This window comes from Plasmodium coatneyi, chromosome 10 (assembly GCF_001680005.1).
Source record: "Plasmodium coatneyi strain Hackeri chromosome 10, complete sequence".
Lineage (NCBI taxonomy): Eukaryota > Apicomplexa > Aconoidasida > Haemosporida > Plasmodiidae > Plasmodium > Plasmodium coatneyi.
Genome location: NC_033565.1, coordinates 1,291,610 through 1,311,946, shown reverse-complemented (window position 1 = coordinate 1,311,946; position 20,337 = coordinate 1,291,610). Strand labels below are relative to the sequence as shown.

General features: G+C 47.5%; 6 protein-coding genes across 6 annotated transcripts; 5 read left to right on the top strand and 1 right to left on the bottom strand.

Moving 5' to 3' along the window:
• Nucleotides 1–1,652: 1,652 nt before the first annotated feature.
• On the top strand, nt 1,653–2,807 carry PCOAH_00030820 (Uncharacterized protein; the record flags this gene model as incomplete). Its single annotated transcript, XM_020059882.1, has 1 exon — nt 1,653–2,807. One exon carries the CDS (start codon nt 1,653–1,655, stop codon nt 2,805–2,807), a length of 1,155 nt encoding a protein of 384 aa, XP_019915225.1.
• Nucleotides 2,808–3,538: 731 nt separating this feature from the next.
• On the top strand, nt 3,539–5,434 carry PCOAH_00030810 (Asparaginyl-tRNA synthetase; the record flags this gene model as incomplete). Its single annotated transcript, XM_020059881.1, has 1 exon — nt 3,539–5,434. The coding sequence occupies one exon, from the start codon at nt 3,539–3,541 to the stop codon at nt 5,432–5,434; it is 1,896 nt and encodes a 631-aa protein (XP_019915279.1).
• Nucleotides 5,435–5,528: 94 nt separating this feature from the next.
• PCOAH_00030800 (Uncharacterized protein) lies at nt 5,529–7,463 on the bottom strand (the record flags this gene model as incomplete). Its single annotated transcript, XM_020059880.1, has 8 exons — nt 5,529–5,666; nt 5,809–6,086; nt 6,187–6,248; nt 6,341–6,550; nt 6,649–6,705; nt 6,810–6,863; nt 6,960–7,160; nt 7,378–7,463. 8 exons carry the CDS (start codon nt 7,461–7,463, stop codon nt 5,529–5,531), a joined length of 1,086 nt encoding a protein of 361 aa, XP_019915374.1.
• Nucleotides 7,464–9,325: 1,862 nt separating this feature from the next.
• PCOAH_00030790 (Phosphatidylinositol 4-kinase) lies at nt 9,326–14,173 on the top strand (the record flags this gene model as incomplete). Its single annotated transcript, XM_020059879.1, has 4 exons — nt 9,326–13,312; nt 13,443–13,758; nt 13,865–13,953; nt 14,075–14,173. 4 exons carry the CDS (start codon nt 9,326–9,328, stop codon nt 14,171–14,173), a joined length of 4,491 nt encoding a protein of 1,496 aa, XP_019915435.1.
• Nucleotides 14,174–14,917: 744 nt separating this feature from the next.
• Nucleotides 14,918–16,018, top strand: PCOAH_00030780 (Uncharacterized protein; the record flags this gene model as incomplete). Its single annotated transcript, XM_020059878.1, has 1 exon — nt 14,918–16,018. One exon carries the CDS (start codon nt 14,918–14,920, stop codon nt 16,016–16,018), a length of 1,101 nt encoding a protein of 366 aa, XP_019915245.1.
• A 527-nt stretch (nt 16,019–16,545) lies between these two features.
• PCOAH_00030770 (Uncharacterized protein) lies at nt 16,546–19,375 on the top strand (the record flags this gene model as incomplete). Its single annotated transcript, XM_020059877.1, has 6 exons — nt 16,546–17,848; nt 17,990–18,267; nt 18,427–18,652; nt 18,758–18,952; nt 19,057–19,190; nt 19,310–19,375. The coding sequence occupies 6 exons, from the start codon at nt 16,546–16,548 to the stop codon at nt 19,373–19,375; spliced, it is 2,202 nt and encodes a 733-aa protein (XP_019915262.1).
• Nucleotides 19,376–20,337: the final 962 nt, after the last annotated feature.

The window sequence follows — 20,337 nt, the reverse complement described above, 5'->3', positions numbered from 1 at the left end:
GCCACTCCCCCCTCGTTAACGCGTGTTCATACAAATAAGAATAACTCTGTATGTCCCCATTACATACCGATTTATTACCCTCGCGGTGCGCGCAGGAAATTACATACCAACTGCCCGCAACATCCCAAACGATGCAGCGCAGAAAATACCTTCACGCAAGCAAGCAAGTACATATACCAAGTATAGTACATGCGCTCTAAACAGGTTATAATGAATAAACCATGTCACAAAACATAATACGAAAAAAAAAGAAAATCCACTTGTAGTTGTAGATCAATTTTTTTTTTTTTTTTTTTTTTTTTCATGCTTCTGTTCGCGTCCGCTTATATACGTAGTAGCAGCGATACTTTTTTTTAAATTGCTTTTTTTTTTTTTTTTTTCTGTATCGCCCACCGCGGGGGGGGCGCTCCCATTTTGAATACAATTCTGGAGAATCATCCCCCCATGCAGAATTGTACATACGCCTTTTCGGGTATGAAAAAATTAACGATAATGTAGCTTTTTTTTTTTTTTTTTTTTCCCTACATGAATGAATGATCCAGTTGTTGTGGCAACATGGTAGGCTGTTGGGGCACTACATTCCCCCATGGATGATGGAGTAGCCCCACGGGGAAGAGAAGAAGAAAACCCCAACGGTTTGCGGGCAGCGGACATAAGGTGGATCACGCGAAAGGGTCGATGCTTGAACGGGTAAGGTACACCCCTGATTTGTTAGGAAGAACGAGGAGGTTTTGTTCCACGTGGCGTTCTTTTTCTCTTCTTTCTTTTCACCGTGCGGTTCGCATCAGATCGAGACATAGCAGAGTCATTTCCGGTTGGTATCAACCCAGACGAAGCAGAGCATGAGAGGGAGAGGCCACCACCCTTCCCTGACGCCCTTCTTTTCTTTTCCCAACTTATTCCATTTCCCTTTCTTTAAATGTACATACCTGTATGCGGTAACGGGCCAGGCAACTCCATCAGCATTTCCCCTCTCCACAATTTCGCTCTTCACGAAAAAAAAAAAAAAAAAAAAAAAAAGGTTTAATCAAATGGTGTTAGGGTGGGTACCCTCCTTTGATGTCACCATGTGGTCGCTCCATACTCCAGTTCGTTCAATTCCTTGCGCGTTCGCTGCCGCTGTTACATGTGAGGTCCCAACGTAACATATGTACTCGGGACAGACTCACAGGTCTAACCGCGGGATAAGTGAAGCACAACGGTGGGGATAGCTCTGCTGTATGATCTCATCACGAGAGTGAGGTGACCCTCTCACGGGTAATCCTAATGGGTAACCTCCGCTCCGTTCGCCTTCCTTTTCCCATTTACACTATACCCCCCCATCAAGGTGCACACACGAAGGCAAGCACACCTAGTTGATGCACCATTTCACTCACTGGGACAAATTAAAAAGGGGTGAGGCCTGACCAGCGAACGAGAAGGAAGACCCGCCACATGCATTGAAGTAACAGACGGGGGGGCTCCTACTGCGAAAAAAAAAAAAAAAAAAAAAAAAAAAATGTGGGGAGCAAACGGGGAGAAACGCGAACAGATTACCACTTCCCGTCCACCGCGAAATGTTTAACCCCCCTTCGTTGGAGTACATCCCTCCGCAAAGCGCGCCATTCATCGACAATCGCCTGCACAGCACGCACACAGTTAATTGCCCCCCCATGGAAAACATCAGAATTGTGCTGAGCGAAGACCTGCGGGGGGGAAGAGTGCACGCAGAGCTCCAGGCACTCCTAAAGGAGGAGGAGGAAAAGGACAAAAACGAAACGGAGTATGGGAAAATGCTCCAGGGGGGTGACTTCGAAGAGGGCCACTCCGAAACGGATGGCGAGGGAAGGACACCCATTTTGGAGAAGCACACCTGCCACATTTATACAAACTTTCCCTACAAGTCTCACTTCATGAAAAATCACGAAAGGAAGAACCAACAAGGTCCACCTGAAAGATGCGTGGACGACGTAGACCTGAGTGGATACAACCAAATGGAGGAGACTCCCCCGCCGACTGACCTCCAACTAGCGTTAATACTTGTTCTTATCGATGAGCCTTACATCGAGGAGGAAAACCCGCTTCTACGGACCTCCATTTTGAGCAAAATAGAAAAGATACAAAAAGCATATGACCACGTTAAGGTGATTTGTCTCTTCATAGGGGTGCGTGAGTATATAAACAGGACCAACTTCAATAGGGAGGTAGGTGAATCCTTCGATAGGAGTATCCCTGAGGGGGGAGGACCCAACCCTCATGATGGAGAACACGCCAAGATAAACGAAAAAATGCTCGATAGACTCATCACAACACTACTTGTTCGTTACCAAGTGGATTCCATCGAAATGGAAAACGAAAAATACCTGCACAAGTTTATTTTCAAGTGCTGCCAGTATTTGTACCTGTCCAAGGTGAGGAAGGTCAACTCATATTTTAAGGTGAAGCCTGCTGGGCTGAGTCAGGTGAAGCTTTCCCAGTTGAACGAGGAACGGTTGAACGAGGAACGGTTGAACGAGGATATATTTAACCAGCACAGGTTGAGCCCGCCCCCCCCCGGGACGCTGCCCGAACGAAGACATCTCTCCACGTGGGTCTCCCAGTTGATGCAAATCAACGGCCTGTCCGAAGATGCCTCTATAAACATCGCCCAGGCTTTCAGCACCCCCTTCGACTTAATTATGCACTTCAAAAAAAAAGACGATGAAGAGTGCTTAAGCGATTTTATCATCAGTTCGTCCTACGGGGATCGACGCCTGGGCAAAGCCCTCTCACGCAAAGTGTTCCGCGTGTTCTCCCCCGACGCGCATCCGGACAACTATGTTTCGTAGGATCGCAAGGTACACTTGTTGGTGCACCAGTGTGGGGCATTTTCCCCCCGAGGGGCCCAAAGCGGCATTGTTTTTTCTTCCACCCAAAGAAGTGCAAAATGTTGTAGCTAGCTTTTTTTGTTCATTTTGTGCATTTTGCTCTTTTTTTTTTTTTTTTTTTTTTTGTTAAATAAAAATAGCTAGTTATATGACTTGTTCATAATTTTGTTGTATGCACATGCATTTTCGGGGGGTATTTTTTTGTGTATTTTTTTTTTTTTTTTTTGTACATGTGGGGTTAATTTTTGCCTTCATTGGAGCACCCAAAAGAACAGAAAGGAAGCCCACACGCGGTTGGCTGGATTAGCCCAACCGACCGATCGATCGCTGAACGTGTGCCTAAACTAGTTCTAAATCCACTTAGCCGGCAGGGCTCTCATTAAATGGGTACCCATTTCTACAGCTTAAGCAAAACGTGGTGTAGTATGCGTGCACACCGTTTTGAGCACAAGCACCCCACACCTTGAACCGAGTACCATGCCAAGCGGTTAATGGGAATCGTTTTCTCCCACCTGGCCCTCATCATCTCTCTCCTTGGGCTGCTTGCCAGGGGTATACAAAGGAGTAAAGGAAGAATAGGGTCGAGTGCATCAACTCTTCAGTTGTGTGGTCAGAGGGGGCCACCACTTCAACTGCCAAAAGGAGGAAGAGCAACAACAGTAGGAAGGAGAAAGGGGGGGACAGCAGCACTCATGAGAGGTGCTTTTCTTTTTAAGGATAGCACGAAGTACAGTTGGTACATCTCCAGGGGGACACACACGGCATTGGATTGGAGCAGACCTCCAGTGAGGAAATGCTTTTTCGCAAAACTGAGTGGGAAAAGCGGCTCTCAGTGGGTCACCAAAGATGGGGAACACCCTGCGAAACAATCTGGGAAAGCTCCCCTAGACGGTGCGTCCTCTCTTCAACACCCCGAACTAAACGGACGCACAAAAATAAAAGACATTCTTGGGGCCCAAGTGACGCACAGTGAAGGGAAAAAATATACGATCTGCGGGTGGGTCAAGTCGGTCAGGACAGTTGGGAAAAATCGCTTCTCCTTTATTGACGTCAATGATGGATCCCACGTGAAAAACCTACAAGTGGTTATCGACTCGAGTATCCCCAACTACAGGGAAGTTTCTCGGTTGCTCACGGATGATGCGGTGGAGTGCTTCGGGGAGCTGAAGTGCTCCTTGGGGAAGAAGCAGCAGGTGGAGCTTTGCGTGGAGGATTCGACGAAAGCGCACTACGTGAAGCTCCTGGGGAGGGTGGACCAAGGGGAGAAAAGCAGCAACAACGACAGGGAGAAAAGCATCGACAACGACAAGGAGAAACGTGGTTATAGCGACAGGGACAAAAGTGGTGGTAGTGACAGGGAGAAATGTGATGGTGGGGATGATGGCGTCCGCCCCGGTCCTGGCAAGCACTACGCTATCGCTAAGAAGTACCACACGAAGGAACACCTGCGGAACTTCCCCCACCTCCGGGCGAGAACCAAACTCTACAGCAGCGTATTCAGACTCAAGTCCGACATAATAACAGAAACGTTTAAGTTTTGGAGGGAGAAGAATTGCACATATATCAACACACCCGTGCTGACTAGCAACGACTGCGAAGGGGCAGGGAAGTTATTTCACGCAACAACGCTGATGTTGCAGGGGAACCAGAAGGAGACCGTCACGCCGTCCAAGAGCAGCAACGGTGAACACGTCAATGTAAGTAGTAACGATGGATACGGCACTGATGAAGCATGCAAGGGGGATGATTACCCCCACGAAGGGAGCTCCCCTTTGTCATTCTCCCGAGATTTTTTTAAAAAACCGTGCTATTTGAACGTCTCCAGCCAACTAACCCTAGAATGTCTGTGCTGTTCCATGGGAGACGTGTTCACGCTTAACCAGTCCTTCCGGGCGGAAAACTCCAACACGGTAAGACACCTGAGCGAATTCCTCATGATGGAGGTGGAATTGGCCTTCTCCAATTTGGCCTCCATTATATCCCTGGCGGAAGAGTACATTAAAGCGATGGTAAATTTTGCCCTGCACAAGTCGGAGGACGTTAACTACCTGCATGAACACCATGACCAGACATTGAAGCAGAAGCTACAGAACGTTTTGCAAAAACCATTCGTTGTAATCACATACGATGAAGCCGTTCAGGTGATAAAGCAGCACATGGTTCAGACAGATGTACTATCCCCACGAACAACCGACTTAACATTCGAGGAGCAGAAATTTTTAACAGATGTGCATTTTTGCTCCCCCGTTGTTGTAATTAACTACCCACAGGACATGAAGCCTTTTTACATGACGCTAAATCAGGATGGAAAAACAGTTGCTTGTATGGACATCCTCCTTCCGGACGTTGGAGAAGTGGTTGGTGGATCAGAAAGGGAGATAAGGATACACACACTAGAGAGGAGGATGAAAGAGAAGCGTCTGGATCTCCGATTGTATGAACCATACTTGGAGCTTCGTCGTCATGGTAATATCCCTCATGCGGGTTTTGGTCTTGGCATAGATAGGCTTCTTATGTTTCTCACCTCCATGAGTAATATACGGGACGTCGTTCCTTTTCCGCGTTCCCCCGGTTCGCTCTTCATGTAGGGGAAACTGGACAAGCGAAAAAAAGTCACACATGAGACGTTGCTTCTCTGCATGTGTTCATAACTTTTCCAACCACTACGCGAGGGCGTTTGTCTTATTCGTTCGCGTGGACGAACTCCTGCATGTCGGACAGCACCACCTCCAATGGGTCCACCTTGCGTGCGTGCAGACACACCCACTCTGCGTAACAGATGCTGCTGTTTGCAAGGGTTTCGATGCATTCTCCGACGAGCTGTGGTATGGTAGGTGGGGGGAAAAAACAGCCAAATGGGGAAGGATAACGGAAAAGAAGACAACAAAAGGAAGCGACTGAGGAACGCCGCTGAAAAACGCAACTGAAGAACGCAACCGAACCAGGTGATCACCCCCCTTACCTGCTCAGAGGACGTCTCAAACTTGCGGCACCGCCGAATGCACTCCTCGCTCTGCTTGCGGAACTCCTCGATGAGCACAGAGTTTCTGTCGCTGTATCTGAGCAGTTCGTCTATCCTATGCTCGAAGTCAGACTTCTTAACAATCCCTATTAGACTTTCGGACACTCCTTTTAAGTTCTTGTACTTTTCCACCACCTTGGTGTTTATATTCTCTATCGTGTCGAAGAAGCCGTTCGTCAGGGTGCACTCGTCGTAGGGCATTTCGCTCTGCAAGGCTGCTAAGGGAGGGGGGTGCACAGGGTGAACCTCCAATCGGTTAGGTTATAAATCGATTAGGTCATGAATCGGTTATGCTGTGTATCCCTCCTTCGTGCTTACCTTGACTGTCGGGCTTGCCTTGCTGGGGGTCGTCCTTTTGGCTCACCTCTTCACGTGCACCACTGCAGGGGGAGGAAATGTGGCGCTTTTTGCAGAACTGCTATTCCAGATTCAGCACGGTTCATTGGAGTTATCGCACGAACCCGTGGCTCACCTAAAAGCGTTCTTCTTTGGATGAATAAATTGGCGGACGTCACAAAGGGTGTTAAGATCATCCAGCTGACCAACTGACTTAATCTCGACACCTTTGGGAGAGTCATCCTTTTCTCTTTCTAAATGTCTGACTGGTGTCTCAACCAACTGCCCACTCTGGCCCTCCGTGAAATTGTGCACCTCGAAAAGGCTGTCACTGCGTCGGGCTCTGCTGGAAAAGGGAGAAGGAGCGGTAAAACCACAAGGTGGTGGAATTGACACGGTAGCCCTCCTTCCCCACGGGAGAGGGGTCCTTATAAAATACCCTACTCGAAGTTGTCTTCCAGAACAAGTTCCATTTCTGGTGTGCGCTTCGCGTCTTCGCCGCTTTGAAAGGGGGGTACATGGGGGTGGGATCAGCAGCCACACGATCATGCGATGATGCGGTCAACTGGCAGTGAGACAAATGCCACCTGACCGGCGTGTCCTACCTGCGCTCCTGGAAGGGTGTCCTGCTGCCACCCGTGACGCTCAGACTGCCATCTCTGCGAAGGGGAAAGGGACCTTCTACAAGTGCAACCCCAGTTATAATTACGGAACAAGCGAAAATGTATATGATATTGTCATCTTTAATAAGTTACCCGGAGTCGGGAAAACTTTGGAGGGAACTCCCATCCGCATTGTCTAGCACACTGTAGTTCTCGTCCCCCATTGCCATGTCGTTGAATATGATCGAATCCATGCAACCTGAATCGTCCTTCAGTTGGATGTCTGCCTTTACTCTGTTGAGTCCCCCCTTCATGGGTTCATCGTACAGACTCAGGTAATTTTCTAGCGTTTCACTTTAAGCGGAAAGGAGTGCAGGTAGAAGTAACGGTGAATCCACACAATTCGTAGAAGCAACACCGGAGTGGAAAACCCTGCGGCATTACATACACAGCCGCTACAACGACGTTAAGTGGGGTGAAGGGAAAACACCCCAAAGGGACAGAGATCCATCTGGACGTCTTTTCCTCATTTATATTTTTCCCCCCTTTTATTAATATCTTTTCTTTTTACTTTCTGTTCAGATAATCCGTTTCCCCTTTGACGGAGTCCTCAATCACCGTTTGTGGTGAAGCGAAGGGATTGAACTGGGGTCCCATTTTGTTTCTCCTCCAAGAGGGGGGCAACACAAGGTGGGGTGATACAGCTAAGGGTGGCGTTACAAACTTACGGCGGTGCGTTGCCAACTGGCTGCTTGCAAAACAAACTGTCAAAGGCACAACTATAGCAATAAGGGGTCGTTCTTTCGTTTATTAAACAAAAAAAAAAAAAAGTCTCTAGACAAACGCACAAAGGAAACACAACTCGGCATACCATTCCGAACGGAAGAAGGAACAAGCGTTACATAACGGCAGCTAAGACCATCCTCTTTTATTTATTTATTTTTTTAATTTTCTTACCAGATAGAAGAGTAAAATCCCCTCGAATGATCATTCGCGGAGGCACACCCTGTCACGGGGAGGCGTACATACACCTCTTCCCTCCCCCCAGGTGGCCAATAAAAACGTGTTCACCATTCCTCATTTTTCAATTCAGAGACGGACGATGAGACGGATGGGAACTAACTCCATGTCATTGTTCCCCATTTTTTGGCACTTCAATTGGTTTATTTAGGTCTTTCCCCCGTTAAGACGTGGTACAAAAAAACTGAGAAGGGAACATCGGAGGGAACAGAAATGTAGAATGTCCTCCACCAGGAGGTCTTCTTCACGCCGCTAAGGGAAAGAATGAACGCGCTGAAAGTAGTGCCGACGTTAGCAGTGACCACGTGGTTGCAATAGAAACAGTGGAGCATCCCTCCTAGGTGTACTGTTTTCCGTACCGGGGGTGCAAAGGTAACCCTGAGGGGTGGGTGGAGTTTATCTGTCCTTAGCACAGAGACGGGAACACATAAATACCTGCTCATACGTTCGATGGAGGTTGAACATAGGAAAGCACAGCTGTGTAGGTCGGTCAAAAGCGGACATCTCTTCACCCCCATGAAGTAGAAAGTGGGGCTGACGACTAACCGAGAGAACGGGAAAAGGAACTCCAACGAAGGGGACAAATAATTGTACAAAAAAAAAAAAAAAAAAAAAAAAAAAAATTCAATTCAATTTAATAAACAGGTCACCATTTCGTATGCACATGCCTTCCCAAATGTTTATTTTTTTCCGTTTAAGATCCCTGTGCTTTCTCTCCGCCCCTCCATGGGCGTCACTTTCTGGCCGCCTTTTCTCGCACGTCCCAGTTGCGGCAATTTTTCCGCCGCACGGGGGCAAAAAAAAAAAAAGGCGGCAAAAAATAAAGAAACCTTTCTTCCCAGGAATATGCCCATGTCGCTTCCGAATAATTTCAAACAATCTGCAAATGCTTTGCCGCTGCACGGGAGGTTGAGGTCACTCAGCGCGACGCGAAGGATCTGCACCAACAGCTCACATTTCAGTGACACTGACGGGAGGGAGTTATGTTGACATTACGCAGAGCATAGCATGGGAGTCAACTATGCCCCCCCGGCACGTTTGCAACTCCGGGTTTAAGCGAAAGGACGAAAAAAGGGCAACAAAAAAGGGAGAAAAGGAATCCGCAGGGATAACCTCACCAAGTCAGGCAACGTGTATTACATAATAACGTATCATATGATCTAACCAAGTCGGGAGAAATATGCCGCAAACGTGCTTTATCACCTGACCAAGTCAGGCAAAATATGCCGAAAACGCGTTTCATCACCTGACCGAGTCAGGCAGAATATGCCACAAACGCGCACCACACGACATGGTACGGTGCGATACCACTGGGGGAGGCTAACACAGCAAAGCTGGCACACTTCTCCCAGTTCAAGAGAGAAAAAAGGACACCCTTTTTTTTCCTTCCCCCCGTTTATCTCGCCATTTTGGCAAAACAAAAAAAATAAATAAAATAAACAAACGAACGGACAAACCAACCAACGAACCGACCAACGAGGAGCGACGCAATAAGCAAGATGGACCACAAAACAGACGACGCAGCAGGACAGACCAGCAAGGAAGATGCTGGCAATGCAACCGTGACAGAATGCGACCAAAGGGAAAAATGCACCTCCGCACCGGAAGAGAGCACATCCTATAGGTCTCTCTACAAACACAATTACAAAGCTCACGCATACGTGGATAATTCTGTTTGCCTTCGATTGAAAGGTCGTGGAGGGGAGGTGCAAGTTGATGCGGATACTGAAGAACCGCAGCGTTGTGTAGACCCATCCAAGGGGGATTTCCCAATGGGTGCCTGCACACATGATAACACACATGATGATACACCCGATGATACACCTGATGACAGACCTGTTGGAGAACCAAGTGGGAAAAGTTCCAATCTTGAAGACGTCGCTGCCACAGGGAGGAACAACCCAGGTGGGGTTGCAGTCGATAGGAGTGACGAAGCGATATACACCCAACCGGGGGCCCAACATAGTAACAACCATAATGAGGAGAAGAGGGAGAACTCAGACCTCTGCCCTCACTCCAACGATAATTACACCCTTCACGGAAGTCACATAAGTGACCACCACCTGGAGGAGGAGAACAATAAGAAGAAGCCACAGGAGAGTGATCACCCCAGTGAAGAGATGCCAAGCTGGGAAGCACACAAAATGCAGGAAAAGGATCAGTCGACGGAAAAACAGAAAAAAATAAAAATCATCGAAATGTTTAAAATGAAGTTGGAAAACAAGGAGATGAGCAGGAGTCGCCACGGGAATCGCCACGATCATCATGATGCTCATCGTGATGGTTCCTCCGGTTATGACGAAAATGGTGACCGTGACGACCATTCGGGTGGAGCTTCCCCCAGTGCGTCCAACCGCCACGCACAAATACGGGAAAGCATCTCACGGATTTTTAGCGAATCGCCTTCCTCCAAGCCGAAGATAATAAACGAGCTTAAGCGTAGTGACAGTCATGTGGGGGAAGAAGACGAGGGGGGAGGTAGCCACCACGGCAGCAGTAACAACGACAAGGGTAGCCCCCTCTGCAGTAGTAGCAATGACCAGGGTAGCCCCCACTGCAGCAGTAGTAACGACAGGGATAAGGCAGACAGTAAGGCGAACGAAACGAAGAACGCATTAAAGGAAGGAAGTCTGTTGAGGCTGTTCAGGTGCGAATACTTCGACACCCATCTGCACATTAGATACCTCTACGATAGGAGGGAAGTGGGAGTTCACGAATACCTAGTGAATTCCCTTTACACGCAAAGGAAGTATGAGGACATATTATTTTACCTACCACAGTTGAGTCAGATTTCTCTCGTCCGTTATGAGTCCTCTTCCCTTTACCGCTTCCTCCTTTATAAAGCAAGTAAATCAATGCATTTTGCATTGAAGCTCAGTTGGATTTACCACTCCATAGTGGAAGACAACTGTTCCAAGTACAAGGACTTGGCACATAAGATGACCCAAGAAATAGAGATGGCTGTTGTAAATTGCAAACCATTAAATGGTAAGCGCACCTCGGGGAACGAGAACAAACAGTCCTACCTGCTTAACCTCGCTCATCCTCTTCTCTTCAAAAGGAAGCACATCATCAGAAGGATCAAGGCCAATGAACGGTTCCAGCAGACCAAGCTGTTTAGGAATTGCCTTAACAGGTCCTGCAACTCGTACCTGCTGAAGGGGGTCGAAGGGATGGTGCAAAGTGAAGTCGACGTGGTGGGGCAAAGTGAAGTCGACGTGGTGGGGCAAAGTGAAGTCGAAGCGACCGGGCACAACACCACGTCAGGTGTCCCCCCAAGTGCTGCCCCAATGGCCCCCCCAATGGCCTGTCCGAAGAAGCGCCGCAAAAGGGACGCAACGAGTACCGCACCTCCCCCCAAGTTGCCCCAATGTTACATAATAAATTCAGGAGCCCTCTCCATCGCCAGGGCGAAGGTGAAGTTACCTAGTACCTATGCCAAGTTAGGCAACCCCCTCAGTGCATCCAAATTCTTCCTGCCAGAATTTAATTGCAGTTCCGATATGATAGAAGACCTGCAGCAATTTTTTATGAAGCAAAGGAGATGTGATTATTTTAGTCTCCTTAATAATTTCGTTAACCTAACTATATCCGTTTCGAATCTTCTCTCCACAGAACCGGACATAGAGGTACGGAATGAGCTACTCAACCGGTTCATATATTCATTAAACAGTTGGATGCTCATGCGTAGATGCATCGTTGCTGCGTGTACGAATGTGTTTTCCATGACGGGACTGTGCATTCCGTTGGAGTGTCTTTCCTCCCCACCACAGTCAAATCATAAAACGGAACATACAACCAACAGCAGTGGGTTGCAGATCCTACACTTCAATTACGATGAGTGCAAAATATTTTTCTCCAAGAAGAGGGCACCCTACCTGCTCATGTTTGAGGTGGCCGACTTGGACGAGGACATCAGCCACATTCCCGATGACCTGTTTTACCCCACCAAGGGGGGGAACCAGCCGAACAAGGAGACACCCCACGACGGGGTCAATGGGGCAATCGATGCAACAGCAGATGATGCAATGCGTGATATCCCTTACGGGGTGACCGATACCGTGAATGATGACGTGCCCCCAGACGAACCGACGCGACATCCGCAACCACGCAGGAAGGGCCACCGGATCGAAAAAAACTTCTGTTCGTCCAAAAATTACGGGCTCTTCAATGAAAACAGCAGCTCCTACGATTATGAACCGCGAGGGGGTATATATGATGGGAAGAGGAAGAAGAAAAAGAAAAAAAAAAAAAAAAAAAAAAGCGAAAGTGGGGAAGAGGACGACGAGGGGAAGGGGCAGCAGACTGGCCAAAGCGATTCAGAAGTAGAACAAGCTGATCGGTGGAAAGTTGATATGGGAAAGGAAAAGGTGAGGAAGAAAAAAACGCCTGCCGATCTGGATGCCCTAAAAATGGAGCACCTATATGTGTATAACTGCATAGTGAACGACCTGCGGAAGGAGAATTTAATTTCCTTCCCTTCGGAGGAGGAGGACAGCCTCTCGATCATTAGGAAGTGCATTGGGATGAAGGCAGATGAGGAGGATGAAGAACATAACGACGATGGGGGGGACACCGAAGGGGGAGACACAAACTCGGCAGGTGGACACGTAGAAGAGGCAGACCCAGAACCAAACAACCTCGAGGAAGGTGGCCCTCATTGGAGTGTCACCCCCACGGAGGAAGGCATCCAGGAGGTAGGAAAAAGCTTCCTGGTAACGCCCCGTTCGGCCTCCATGCCGAATTACTTAAGTAGCTCCATGGAAAAGTGCAACATCAGCTCGAACGATAACCAAAGCAATGAAGTTAAAACGTCGCTGGAGAGCATCAGTAGTGCATTGGGTGAATTACCATCAGGGGGGTTGTACGAAAGTAAAGTGGACGCCCAATATGGAGGATGTAACTCCACCACGGGGAAGGATCCCGGTGATGAACATATTTCAGCCCAACCGAGTGAACCCCTCACAACCACCCACACGCTCAGCAGCTTCTACCCAGCAGCAGAAAAAACAACCGACGTGTTGGATATCGATGAATATTTCAAACCAGAAAATTACACAAATGAGGAATTTAAAAAAAAAAACTGTAGAATTATAAAAAGGCTTTTATGGGGAGAGTTATTTGAAGAAAAAAAAAAAAAAATCAGAAAAACTTCCCCCTATGGTAAATTGAAGACATGGGATCTGAAATGCGTCATTGTTAAGGGTGGGGATGACTTGAGACAGGAACTATTGGCATCCCAACTGATAAGGCAATTCAAAATTATTTTTGAGAACGCAGGTCTACCCCTGTGGTTGCGTCCCTATGAAATTCTAGTCACCGGTGCGAACTCCGGAATTATTGAATACGTGAATGACACCTGCTCGGTGGACTCCCTGAAAAGGAAGTTTGGCGTTGACAGTATTTCGACCATTTTCAACGTCGTCTTCGCAGACTACATCTTCGAGGCCAAGAAGGTCAGCACAGTTGACCCAATCAGCGGCGTGGTTAACGTGGCGATTTGTGCGTAGATCTGTGTCATCGTGTTGTCCACCCGTCACGCTACACACGTTGCTACACACGCCATACCCACTTCGTTACCCATTTGTCATGCATACCGATTTCCCCCCCCTGCAGAACTTCATCGAGAGCCACGCCGCCTACTCACTTATTTCTTACCTCCTCCAAGTGAAGGACAGACATAACGGAAATCTGTTGCTCGACTCAGACGGCCACCTCATCCACATAGACTACGGGTTCATGCTCACCAACTCCCCTGGGAATGTGAACTTCGAGACCTCCCCCTTCAAGCTCACCCAGGAATACCTGGATATTATGGATGGAGAGAAGTCCGAAAATTATGAATACTTCAGGCGCCTCATCGTGAGTGGCTTCCTCGAGGCCCGCAAGCACTCAGAGGAGATTATTCTTTTCGTGGAGCTGATGATGCCAGGTGGGTTCAGGCGGCTACCCTATCAGGGTTGTGTTATTGGCCTACTTTTTATGACCTGTTCAATTTACCCCCAATTTTCCACACATACCCCCCCTCCCCTGTGCAGCTTTGAAAATCCCCTGCTTTGCGAACGGCACCCAGTTCTGCATCGACTCGCTGAAGGAGCGCTTCATGACCAACCTGGCTGTTGACGTGGTAAGGGAGCGAAACTGCCAATCGTACCCAACGGCATTATTTTATGTGTACCGTTCAGCACACCCAACGTGTATACACACCACCTATACACACCACGTATATACCACGTTCCACCCCGCAGTGCATCCAACGAATCAACGCCCTCATTGAATCCTCGATCAACAATTTCCGGAGCGTGCAGTATGACTACTTTCAGAGAATCACCAACGGCATAATGTGATAACCCGAGGGGGGGGAGGAGGTAATCATTTGCGTGAGGACGTCACACCGATGACGTTCGTAAGGACCAGGCAGGATGCATTTGCAATGCTTATGCAGATGCGTACCCCCCCTTCCCCCGTTGGCCACTCCGAAGCATCCCTGACGCGGAGGCGCCTTCGCCCCTTTTTTGTTTCCCCGCGTTAAGCTGGGCTGAGCCATTGCCGGCACGTGCCTATGCAAACCTGTGCATGCAACTGTTAGCAGGATTATGCTTTCTGCAAAACACGCGTATTCTCCTGCCAACGAGTTTGTGCTTTTTCATTCATGTGTGCATTCCGAAGAAGGCGTTTCCCTTGCGTCCCCCTTTTGTGCAAAACTTATAAAATCTGCTATTCGAAAAAGTGTCATTTTTTTTTTTTTTTTTTACCACGTGCATTCAATTTATGGTAACAAGAGACCTTCATGTCAGTTTGAGGGAACCCCTCCCCTGTTTCATCAGTTGGGAAGATTCCCTATGCCGTTTTGAGTAACGTAAGTTTGGAAGTTTACGTGGAGGGAAATCGATCCCTTTGATTTTCAGCTCGATTACGTTTTTTCGAGGGGAAAAAACCCGTTAGGGCAAAGCTGCCTCGGTGTGGCTGTATACCTGACCCAGGTGGAAGCACAAAATCGGGTCAACTTTGCCAGCTTGATCAATTGGTTAATTTTGCCAATTTTGCCAACTTGTTAACCCCCCCTCGTCTGTTTACCCGACGGAGTAGCCATGTCAGAGGATGAGGAGCCAAGCCCAAGTAAGCCTGGCGGCTTAGTCCAGATAGATGAGCAATACATACAACGCGAAATAGATAAGCTAAACGTAGATGAACTAATCCAGCCGGAACAAAACAACGCTCTCAAGAAAGTAATAAAAACGGATCGAAAAATTGTTATAAACTTGGATAGCAGAATAAGTACTCTTCACAAGTCATGCCAGTATGGGAAGCAGGTGTCCAAAATCATAAACTTTAAGGCGGAGGGACTTAGTAGCATTTCTCTGAAGGAGAAACTGAGGCTCGTTCTGGAGAACCTTTCGGGGCAGTTCTCCGAGGAGGGGCGCCCAAATGCTAACTATGGGAGAGATGCTACAAACGTGGTAAACGTGGTAAACGGGGGAAGGGAGCAACGTGGGGATGGTTTACCCTACGGACGACCGACGCGGCTGAGCTTCGCAAAGCTCTCGAAGCACTTCAGCGTAGACACACTCCCCTTCTGCCCCATTAACTACAACACTATCCCACTGAACTTCTTCCTGGATAGCCAAAACGTATTCACTCTGTACAGGAAAGAACGGAAAAGGACACACAACAGGACCAGACAGACACGCGGAAACACCACCTATAGGAAGCTAAAGGAGTTCACACATGAGAACGAGCCGGAAATTAAACTAGAGACCTACGAACAGTCAATGAGGTTAAAAGAAAAGTTAGGAAAACTGGAGAAAAAAAAAGAAAACGTTCCTTTTTTAAATTTCATTGTCGACTGTGATCCAGTCAATGGGTTTAATGAAACGACCTTCCGTCTGTTCCTGGTCACTTTGCTTGTTTCCAAGGGACACATTGAATTTTATAGGGATGCCAATAAAGTGCTGTGCATCCGAACGAGCGACCTTTTTAGACAGACCGAGGAAGAGCTGCGTGGCCACCATGGTGACAAACACGGTGACAATCACGGTGAAGGTAGCCACTCTGTGCGCCCTACTGGGGATACGCCTCCTCCGAGGAAAAACCAGGCCCTGCTGACTGCCTGGTCATACCAAAAGTGGGAGAAGCTGGTCAGCCGTCTGGCGCCGCACCGATCAGGGGAAGCGCAACGTAGGGATGCATAAGGCAGCGAAGCGGCAACGAAAAGGAGCAGCAATGCGACAATACAACAATGCAGGCGTGCTACATTTTTCTGCCTCATGCTCCCCACGGTGAATATCTCTCTCATCAAGTGAATCGGCCAGCACAGGAATGAAACACCTCCCATTTGCGTTTTTGGTAAACCGAGTGGAGGGTGAGTTACTCGAACCATCGTCCCTCCGTTTCGCTTTCACACACTGGACTGTCAGCCTGCTTGTAGTACTGTACTTTATTGTTTTGTTTCTTTTTTTTTTTTCTTTTTTTTCCACTGCGCGGGGTTCGTTTTATCCACTCCGTTGGTACTCCTCGAACATTCCAACACTGCCTACTCGCTCATGTCTCTCGCCCCGAAAGGGAAAAAAAAAAAAAAAAAAAAATGCACATCGAAAAGGCGGCACGGGGAGTTCCCCCATTAAGCGAAATGAAGTGAAGAGAAAACACAAAGCGTAGAGAAAGACGCATCGAACGTCCAACGAAAGACGAAACAAAAACGGAAAAGGATCCCTTCACAATGGAGACCATCCCCAAGGGCACCACGCAGGAGGACCTGAACTACATAAAGCAGAATGCGGGGTATGCCTTGGCCAAGTCGTTGCTGTGGGCCATAAAAACGGACACGGAAGGTAACGCGCAAAGTGGAGTGCATCGGCAGCACTGTCATGTTGACTGCTCGGTTGACTGTTCGGTTGACTGTCTTGTTGTATTTACCCTGTTCACCCCACCACCACCATTCTACCACCATTGCCACCTGAGCAGACCCCCTGGCCCTGCTAAGCGCGCACCTCGCCAACGTGGCCTCCTTCAACGCGAAAAAAAAAAAAAAAAAAAAATATTAATAAAAAAAATAAACTCGTACAATATAAAGATACGTGATGAGATAAATAAAACCTTTTCCCAAAGGAAGTTAGCGGATGTGTATTCCTTCGCAAAAAGCAGTGGAGAGAAGGACTGGTTGGAAGACTGTGTCCAGTTGCTGCAGTTGATAAAGCAAGTCTTCGATGTAAAAAATGTATACGTTGGTAGGACATACCTAACAGGACAGAAAAAGAAGAAAAAAATAATAATCCGATTTATACAGGCTACTCAGAACTGTGATTTAGAGAACGATACCATTTGTGACCAACGAGTGAACAGGATCTTTACTAAATCGGCGGGACACACTAAAGTGGACTGTTCTATTTATTCAAAGCTTTTTCCATTTGAAACAGGTTTCCTTTTCCCACAATTTGTGCAGACCGACTTCTGCTATGACGACCCTGGAGAGGACCTGTTCACGTGGGTCAACCCACTTCACCAGGGGGGGAACTGCTTTCGCAGGGTGAAGAACGGCATGGGGGTCTCACTCAGGGAAGAAGAGGTGACTGAGGAGGAGGAAAAAGAAGAAGAAAATGATCAGGTAGATGAAGAAGAAGAGGTTGATGAGGAGGAGGAAGAAGACGAAGTGGAAAGTGGAGTGGACGAAGAAGAGGAGCAAGAGCCACCCCTCAGCGATGAACACAAGGACAGTGGCCACGACTCCACTCATAACCCAAGTGAAGAAAAAAAAACATCAATTTGCAACGAAGAGGAAGAACTTCAAATGGAACTACTGAACACCCTACACATGAACCTGTCCTACGACTGCTTCTACATTTATGAAGTAATGAGAGAAGACAATTCCTTCCTCTATGCCAAGAGGAAACCAGGAGACTTCCTTCTGATCCCGCTTGTCTATTACTCCTACTACGACTGGCACTTTCTGCATGAGCTGTACTGCCTCCGGGAGAGGGCCTTCCTGCAGTCGACTGCACCAGGTGTGGAGCTCGCGCCACGTGGTAATAGCACCTGAGCGGGGAGGGCAGAGCAACCCCCATGTGCAAGCAGGAGTTCATGCATTCTTGCAAGCAGCCGTGTATACGTATGCATACCCGTAGTAATTGTCTCCTTCCCACCCAACCTCCTCCTTCTTTTGCAAGACTCTGTCAAAGGGGAGGAAGACCAAGTTTTGGGCAACCCCGAAGAGGAAAAAAACGACGAAAAAGATGAAGAAGTAGCTGAGGAACGGTCAGGCGGAAAGAACGCGAAGCCTAAGCTGGATTGGAAAAAAGGCATACCAGTGGAAATGTGCCTCTGCCTAGACAACAGGGGCAGCGTGAACAAAATGAGCAGACGGCAGATAAACGACCTTATAAACTTTTCCTACTTTTTAATAACCCGGATTGTGCTGGGGGAGCGCAAATGTGTGGAGGAGCAGGTGATCCAGGAGGGTAGCCCCGCAAGGGGGGGCGTCCCCACAGATTGTCACAAAAATAGACACACAAACTGGCACCAAAATAGACACACAAACTGGCGCAAAAATAGACGCACAAATAGATGCACCGCTCTCACCCCCAAATGCCTCACCCACACGCAGGTCAACTACATGATTAGCTGCCAGCACGGAGAAGAAAAGGAAGCCACTGACACGCTGAGGAGCAAAATGAAAAGTGAAACCCACGAACATATCATAAGTGAATTTAAAAACACCTTAACAGAACATCCTCTCCTGAACAAGTCCGAAGATTTAACCAAATGCATGTGCCTGTTGCAGTGGACAAAAAAAGAAATTGACACACATCAGCAGAGGATTCTCCAGACGAGTATATCACAAAAGGGGCCACAAATTTACAACACGCAGCAGCTCAAAATGAACTAGCCAAAATGCTTGCACATTTTTTTTTTTTTTTTTTTTTTTTTTTGTGCAGGTAAAATAAAGGTGGAGTGGAACCAAAACTTCAGGGCGATTTTACTGAGCTGCTACATTTTGCTGGGTTATGATTACTCCTTGTTTGGTGCACCGGATGGTGTGGAGGATGCCCAGTGGGGGCAACTCATCCTATGTGTGAATGCCTTCCTCATCGATAAACTGACGTCGTTTGACCCGCTGGTCTCCTTCGAAGGTTAGTTCGGGAAGCGGAGAAACGGAGCGTCCTCTTCCTACAGCTCGTTCCCCATACAAAATTATCCCCTCCCAAACCATTTGTTCCTCCCCCCCCTCCGAAAGAAAAACGAACCGAGGAGCTGTTCCAAATGGATGTACTGCTGGATCAAGTTTCCTCATCAAGAAAGAAAAATGTACCCCCTCAAATGGCAGGCATAACTACTTTTGGAGTAACCCTCTTAGATCACTTCAACAAAGTAATAAAAAAATAGACGAACAAGGCGATGTCATCAGAATATGTATCGAATTGCACACCAAATGGGAAGTACACACTCCTTTTTCTTTTTTTCGCTGTGTACATTTGTGCACATTACAGGTGACGAGGGACATTTTAAAGGCAATTCTCAAAGTGAAGGAAGAACAACCTGCCAATGGTTCATGAAGGTTGGGGCAGAAAAACCAAGAGAAGTCATCACCATTCGTCGTCTGTACAGCAGTAGTTGCTCACTCTTCACATTCATATTAACATTCATACTAATGTTCATATTTTTTTTTACGCAATGCAAATACGCACGCCATTTTTAAGTCCCCAAATGGTTAGCACTGATGGGATTGCATTTCACCCCATTGTGTCTGTTCCTTCACATGTAGTAATTTTTAGAAAAACTCGCACCCGAGCTAGTGGGCCGATCGCCCATGTAGAAAAAAGGTGAAAAGGGGAAAGCATCACATTTTGAATTTCTCCATTTGGAGAAGACGCACAAAATTGCCTGAACAGGTCAGGTAAAATTAACAGTGGGCAAGCCAACGGTTGGAAGGGGCCTTCACACAACAGGCGCTTACCAATCGTCTCACCCATAATCGCAACTTAAACGTGCAACTTAACTCGATTCAATTAAACTTTACTTAATTAAATGTGGAAAGGGACAAGACGCGCTTTCCAAAGGGAAACCCCCTAACATGGGGGAGGGGAGAATTATGTCCGTCTGGGTGCACACAGGTCGCAATGAGCCCCTTAAATGGAAACATTACAAGAAAATTAAAAAAAATAAAAATAAAAAAAATGTAATGTGATATAATGTAATGTGATATAATGTAATGGTGTTAAAAGGCAAGATGTATAATGTACAGGAAGCCACACTTCATCATTTGTGCAACTGTCACCACTCGTTTGAGACCCCCTGGGAAAAATCAAAAAGGGGAAAGTGAAGAGACTTAAATAGACAATCTCCACTACTTACGTAAGGAATAAAGACGCAGCACAGCATGACACATAACCAGACAGGTACTTCTCTCCATTTTTGCTCTTCCGTGTGTTTACATGAGATTGGGGCATAGAGGGGGAGATACGTTGGGGGAATAAACCATCACTCAAAAAGACATGTTTCGCTTCTCCCTCCCGCG